General features: G+C 41.3%; 1 protein-coding gene across 1 annotated transcript in view; it reads left to right on the top strand.

Moving 5' to 3' along the window:
- The window catches only part of HECW2 (HECT, C2 and WW domain containing E3 ubiquitin protein ligase 2), a gene marked incomplete at its 5' end in the record, with an annotated part of 178152 nt that extends 171310 nt beyond the window's left edge, over nucleotides 1-6842 (top strand). Inside the window, one exon of the mRNA XM_080933317.1 lies at nucleotides 4739-6842. Within this exon, the coding sequence (XP_080789443.1) occupies nucleotides 4739-4850 (112 nt within the window). The 3' untranslated portion in view covers nucleotides 4851-6842. The remainder of the gene's footprint in view (nucleotides 1-4738) is intronic.
- Nucleotides 6843-7665: the final 823 nt, after the last annotated feature.

Here is a 7665-nt window from a genome sequence, read left to right as displayed (position 1 = left end):
TAAGATAGGAGGTTTGCTTTGAGTTTAGGGCCAGCCTGAGCTACATTATATGTGACAAGCTCCTCCTCCCCGTGTGTGTGTGTGTGTGTGTGTGTGTGTGTGTGTGTGTGTGTGTGTGTGTCCATCTCTTTGTCTCTTATCTCCTCAGTCCCCCGCCCCCACACACAATTGTTTAGTTCTTCCAGTTGTGTTGAGAACTGTTGGGGGAAATTCCTAGATAAGATACAGTACTAAAGATACTACAGGAACGGAATGAGACATGCATATTTCCTGTCTTCTGCCTTGCTTCGGCTTTGGGCCTTGATTCATGATTGTATCATATTAAAGTATCATTACATCTTACACCTTTCCTTGTTAAGTTTGGTGACCATACACTTGTTACTAGTTTCTGGTTGCTGAATAAACAAAAACAAATAAACAAACGGCCCACCCAAACTTAGTAGTTTAACACAATGACCACTTCTTGGCTTCCGAGTTCTCAGTGCAAGGGTCCAGGCCTGGTGCAGTGAAATTGTCTATTTAGCCTAGCAAGACTGAAATCAGAAATCTCCTGGAGTTCTTTTGCATCTGAAGCTTCAACCAAGGAAGGGTGTGTTTCTAAGCTCCTTAGGTTGTTGTGACATTCATTCCCTTAGGCTGTGGGACACCTAGCAATTTGCTTATTCAAATCTCGCTGGAGAATCCACACTTATGTCATATTGATACAAATGCTAGTGCTTCAGAAAGCAAACAGATTTCATATCCATTGGGATGGCTACTCTAAAATTTTAAAGGGTTATAAGTATGTTGGCTAGTTTTATTGTCAACGTGACACAAGAGAAAGTCATCTGAAACCAGGGAACCTCAATTAAGAAAAGGTCTCCATAAGATCAGGCTGCAGGCAAGTCTGTAAGGCATTTTCTTAATTAGTGATTGATGGGAGAGGGCCCGCTCATGGTGGGTGGAGCCATTCCTGGGCTGGTGGTCCTAGGTTCTGTAAGAAAGCAGGCTGAACAAATCACAGTAAGCAAGCCAGGCCTCTGCATCAGCTCCTACCTCCAGGTTCCTGGTCTGTTTGAGTTCCTGTCCTGGCTTTCTCCAGTGATTAACAGTGATATAGCCTTGTAAGTTAAGTACCCCTCCCCCCATCCCTAAGTTGCTTTGGTCATGCAGTTTCATTTTAGCTTTAGAAACCCTAACTAAGAAAATAAAGGAGATTTAGAAAATGAGTGTTGGTGAAGACCTCAAGCGATTAGAACTCTCCTGCGTGCTGCTGATATGGATGGGAAATATGGTACCATTATGGGAAACCGTGGTGGCTTCTTAAAATATTAAATATACCACGTTCCCACAATCCTACGTCCGGATCACTAGCCCAGAGACTAAAAACAGTGGTTCAGACAGATGTGTATGTGTCTGTGTTCACTGCAACAGTATTCAGAATTGTCACAGGTGGGAACAACAGATGAAGAAATCAACCAGCCATGGCAGATATACTCAGTGGAAATATTCAGCTTTAAGAAGGAAGGATTCTGAGCCATGGTTACAATGTGAACCTTCTAAATTGAAATCATCCAGACACGAATGTACAGATATCTGAAGATTCCACTTAAAGTACACAGAAGTGTAAAAATCATGATAGAACAGTGAGTTCCAGGGGCACCGGGGGAGGACAAACAAGATATTTTTCCCGTTCGATGGAGGGCAGTTTCAGCTGCCATATGTAAATGTTCCAGAGTTAGATGAACCTGCTGCTTGCACATCCGTCCCGTGTTTAGTTCCTGTTCCTGCTGCTGTTCTAAAATGCCTCGACAAAGCAACTTAAGGAAGGGAGAGCTGACCTTACCTCACAGTTCAAGGGGCATCTCTGTAATGGTTGCAAGAGCTTAAGGTGCCTGATCGATCATACTGTGTCCACAGTCCGGGAGCAGTGAAAACCAGCGCTCACCTCACTTAAGCCCAGCAGGACTTTAGGATGGCTCCTCCCCTAGTTAGTGTGGGCCTTAGTACTTCAGTTAATCCTGTAGACAACCCCTGGTAGACCGGTGCAGAGGCTCGTTTAATCTGCACAACCCCTGACAACCACGCCCAAGGCTGTCTCCTAAGTAATTCTAGATCCTTACAAGGTGATGGTCAAGAGAAACTGCACTTAATGCCACAAAACTGGGCACTTGAGAGCAGCTACGAGGGTGAATTTTACCACAGAGAAAGCATTAAAAAGGAAAGGCAGGTAAAGGTTGGGATCACCACACAGTGAAAACTGAGAGTCAGTAGACAAAACAAATAAAAAAAAATTAAGCTACCATCTTTCAGTCAAATGGGATAAGGAATTGTCCCTGCCTGTCACAGAAAGCCAGGGATGTTACTCTACTCAAAGCATACATATTTCAGTTCCATATGAATCCCTCCCATCCCTAGAACAAAAATGAAACCACTTCTTTCGTATTTTCAGGTTTTTTTTTTTTGTTTTTTTTTTTTGTTTGTTTGTTTTTTTTTTTAGAATTTCAGATCAGTTAGATTTTATGGCATTTCTAGGACCCAGTAGTATGTTATTAAAACTTTTTTTTTTTTTTTGCCTTGGGTTTCCAGTCTGGACACCATTATAAGGAGCTATCAGAGGAATTATTCTAGGATGTTTGGGGATTTTGGGGGGCGGGTTGTTTGTTGATTGGTTTTGGTTTTGGTTTAGTTTTTTTAGAGTTTGCTTTCAAAGATTGCTGAGGTGATTCCCACCAGTATGTCCTGTAGTTTGAGGTTGCAGGAGTGGGAAACCTGAGGCAAGCTTCTTCAGTGTTAACAGAGCCCTCACATTCTGTGTTCTGATAAGTCATGTGAGCACACACCTGCTCTACATCTCCTTATGTCCGGTTCTTCATGGCCATTGTCACCGTTGGGCCATTGATTGGAGGCAATCAGGACAGAGTCCTCTTGATGACGAGGAAATGTACCTAACAATGTACCTATTAATTTAGTCAAACACTACGTGCCAGCCATTCTGTGAAACGTGTTTCTGCTATTTCACCCTCTGAGATAAATTATCTTACTATATTAACTCCCCTCTACAGGTAAGAAATTTGAGTTTCGGTTTTCTAGAGAGAGCATAAAAATTCTTTATTCAGCCTAATTCAGCCAGTGTTGAGTTTTCTATATTAAAAACAAGAAATTGGGGGAAAACAGCAGAAGTAGTAAGGAGGTGACGATGGATCAGCTTAATTTAATTAAACATTCTTCAATCATTGGATAAGGAATGAATATTTCAGCCACTTAGATGGATTTAACTTCTACAACCGAATTTTACCAATCACTAAATTTTATCTTTAAAAGGGTTTGAATGTGGCATTCCTAGAAATAACAAAAACTATGAAAACAAATTGGAGAAACAGACTCTCATGATTCTAATAAGACACTCCAGATCCCACAGCTGGTGTGGTTGGAAGAACACCGAGGTTTCATCCTCCTATTCTGTATTCCTTATAGGAACGGTAGTAATATTTACCTCACAAGTCAGGAACAACTGGTAACAGCACACATTTGAACGTTACTAATAATCATGGCTCCTCAAATTACACATTACTTCAGGCTCTCTCTCTCTTTTTTTTAATCGAGTATAAACTATTTAGCTCCAGCAAACAAGCTGTTGTGAATTCAGGATAGGGCGCTTCCTATCCTGTGTCAAAAGTGCAGATCTGCCCCCTGATAAGTTGTACTATTCAGAGACTATTTCTTTATTGTGAGTCAGGTGCAAATAACAGGAAAACACTGCCCCTCCCCCAGTCTTGGCGAAAGAGCAGGTATTTCTAAAAAAAAGAGTGCCGCATATAACTGTGATTAAACGGGCATCTTTTCCCATGCTGTGATCAGGCAGAAGGCAGGCAATAACACGGAATTCAAAGCAGTCACAATATCTGCAGACGCCCATAGACAAGTCTACCCAGGGACTTTCCCCAAACTCTGAGCCACAGTCTGGTATTCACCCACAGTTGGTGCTCATCCCTGCCCAAGAAAACGCAAAAACACCGAGCCATACACTATCCAAGGGACATCTAGGCAACAGACAGTGCTGAAAGGGAAGCAAAGTCTTCATCCTTGTTTTTTGAATAGAAAGGAAGAAAAACGACTGAATTTGGCTTTTTCATGCTCATACAACTCAGCAAGAAACACTATACATGAAATATGTCTTCTAAAGGATAGCACATAAAGAAAATATTTTACGGGTCCTACTCTCCGAAGAAAGTTTCAACTCTGTATAGTAAGGGATATTGAAATCCTGATCCGGGGCTTCTTCCCTGCCTTAGGCCATTTATGTTTCTGGATGAAGACACACACAGCCTTTGTATCTTTAATACGCCTTAGGCAACACAACAGCTGGGCAGCTGCCCACCCTCCGTGCTGTTAGAATCTTCCTATCAAGAACCCCAAGTCATCACTATTTACTATGCTCCGTCTGGGCTGCTCTTAACCCAACTGGCCAGCCCTCTGGGCCACATTCTCTTGGCCCTTAGCCCATGGCGGCTCTCATTCTCCCTCCTGCATGTTTTTCTTCCATAACAGTTATTCCTTCTTCCTACCCTCCCCATGATCCTCTCTGACCCAAGCCCTCAAAACCTCAACCCCACCCTACGTTCGTCTTTTCCGCCCAGCTGTTGATTGGCATCTTTACTAACCAATCACAGTTAGCTGGGGACTGGGTCACAGGAGCGTTTGCTCAGGACTTTGCTCAGCCCCTCTGCTAAACTGTGCCTGTTTCTTGTGTTTGCAGAGCCCACACGTGTTTTAACCGCCTGGATCTTCCTCCATACCCTTCCTTTTCTATGCTTTATGAAAAACTCCTGACGGCAGTTGAAGAGACCAGTACCTTTGGACTCGAGTGACCCGGAAGCATGATGCTCAGCACTTCGTGGACCGGCAGTTCCAGAAGCCGGCCTCCCAAAGAGTGACACAGCATTGGTAGTCTCAAGCCTCGGCTTCCATGACAACAAACTGAGCGCTGCTCTCTGGGAACACATGCTCCTATGTTTGAAGACTGGTTGTGAGTTCTTTTGGAAGGATTGGGGTGAGCTTGGTGCCCATGGAACAACCCAACAGTCTTTCAATCAACAGTTCTTGACTGCCAAACCTTTCCCATTTGTTCCCATGTTCCAAGAAAAAGACAAACCTGCACATAATCAGCTCTATGGTGACTTTTAGGGACTCAGGAGAATCGTGAAACTCTCCCGGAAATACACTTCAAGCCAAACGGGCAGCACTAACCCAATCTCTAAATTATCGCAAGTGAAAAAAATACCATTAAAAATATATTTCCTGAAAGTACATTTTTAAGCCCTATGTTATAGCAGAATATTTATTTCTTGCTTATGAGTGCCTGCATGGTGTGCACTAAAGGTTTCAGCCTTCACAGGACAAGTGTGAAAAATGAAACCAAGTCAGTATGCGATAACTTTAAAGATTTGCGATAAGGTGGTCTGTGACAATGTATATGCAAGTGGTATGTGTGTAATTATGGCTGAAGACAAACTTATTCAATGAATTACTAATGACAGATTTTATGCTTTATAATGCATGAAAACAATTTAAAAAATCTAGCAATTAATCACAGCATATCAGGAAAACGTACACAGTGAGTTCTGTTTATTTTTTATGGGTTCATTATATTTCTGTTCTTTAAGATGTATATAAGAGCCTACCTACCATGTTGTATGTACCACCTCTCCATCTTCATGTTCCATGCTTACTCGGGCATCTTGCTAGTATGTACCCTTTTAGCACGTTCAAGGGAACTAAAGGGCCTTTTATTTTTATAAAGGTTTAAAAAAAATCCCCCAAATATTTTGCACTGAACGTACCAAAGGCAAAGGGACATGTCAGTATGACTACAGCAGCTCCATCAGTTGACGACTACAATAGAAGTAGCTTTGAAACCAGACTTCCTTCACAGTTGCCATGCCAACCACTGCAAGGACTGTGCATCTGAGTAATAATTTTGTAAGACTCACTATAAGTGATAGTGTGATGTGCATTTATTTAAAATGCATCAGACTCTCCTCCATCCATCTCCTACTCCACAGGATGGCATTTGTTACAGATATTTCGTATCTCCCCCATTGCTTCTTTGTACTGCTTCATTAGACACAGCTTGGGTTAGGGAGCCTCAGCTACACTGGAGAGATCAGCTCTCTTTTGTAGCAAGAGTTCCACTTCCCCTCATCAACGAAGATACATAAATTGAAACCCTCAGTACTATATTTCTAAGCCTGCATTTTCACTGATGCATAATTTTCTTATTAATATCAAGAAAAAAAGTTTTGTATGGTCTCTCAGAAACTGCATGTCATCACAACAGGTCTTCTTAATTTGGTGAAAGGATTTCCTTCATTTTGATTGCTTTGGGGACTGTTCCACACTGTTGTTTGTTCTTTGACTTGTGACCATAACTCATCAGACACACAGTACAGTGACCTGGAATTCAGGTGGGTAAAACCATTGGCTTAACATTTAGTTTGCCAGCCTGAGGGGTTACAGGCGTGGCCTGAACGTTGCTCTGAGAATCTTGTTTGTAGGTTCATGGACGTCCTATTGTGGGATGTGGGCAACTTTACATTTTATACGGGTCACATGCACACTCCTCATTGTTTTGTAAGAATAGTTGCTCTCCTGTTAGTGAAGCCCTGCTTATGGTTCCGACCCTCAAGAGGAATGACAGTTATACTGTGTTACTGTGTTAAAGATAAGTCCAGGTGTGGGGAAATGTTCCAGGAGAAAACAAATTATAGAAAGCTGGAAAATATATATGGAATATTTATTTGTATACCATAATTGGGCCAGAAAAAAAGGATGACTAAAAATTTTTGACTGGAATTATTAGTTTGTACTTATTTGTCATGAATACAAGTATATATTTAATTTTTGCAAACTGCTTTTGCTCGTTTCTATTTTTTTCATCATAAGGAAACACAGAGCATGCTAATGTATTTTTAAAATCACATTTTGCTGTGTCAGAGAATTCCCTAAGAGTTTTCACAGGGGCTTGTTAAGAGAAAGCTGCCTTTCTTTCAAAAATACATGTATAGGCCACATTAATGCTCATTTGGTTTGAGACTTTGCCACCATATGCCCTATTACTAGGCAAAAGAAATTTCAAATAAAATGTACCTATTTAACTATTTCTAATAAACACTATTTGCTGTTGATGCTGAGGCAGCCAACTTCTCAAATAACAGTTTTAGACGTATCCAAACACTCTTAAAGTGCTAGCACTTAGTCCTAGTTGGTACTGATAATTGGGGGTTAGCAAAGTTGTAGCTAGCATATTTTAAAACCGTGATAACCCATTATTCTTCATGGGTAAAGCAAGAAACAGACAATAACATCTCTATAAAAGTTAAATAACACATCCACAGAATAAATTAGACGTTACTATACTCTACAATTAGAAATATTCATAAATATGCTTTCCTCGACTGTGAACCTTGATAGCTTGGCTCTTTGGTTTCGGGTAAGAGATTTATACACGATGCTACTCACAGTATAAAAGACAGTTTTGATGCACCATGTGTGCACCATCTTCCAGAGCACAGGCATACTGTTGGCATTCTCCCCTCCCAGTCATTACATTTGTCGGTGGTGCTATTCTGAATCTGGCCTTCAGAAAGATGCTCACGGTCTACTAGAGGGGACATCTAGATCCCA

The sequence above is a fragment of the Micromys minutus genome (genome assembly GCF_963924665.1).
Source record: "Micromys minutus genome assembly, chromosome: 19".
Lineage (NCBI taxonomy): Eukaryota > Metazoa > Chordata > Mammalia > Rodentia > Muridae > Micromys > Micromys minutus.
This window is presented reverse-complemented; position numbering and strand designations above follow the sequence as displayed.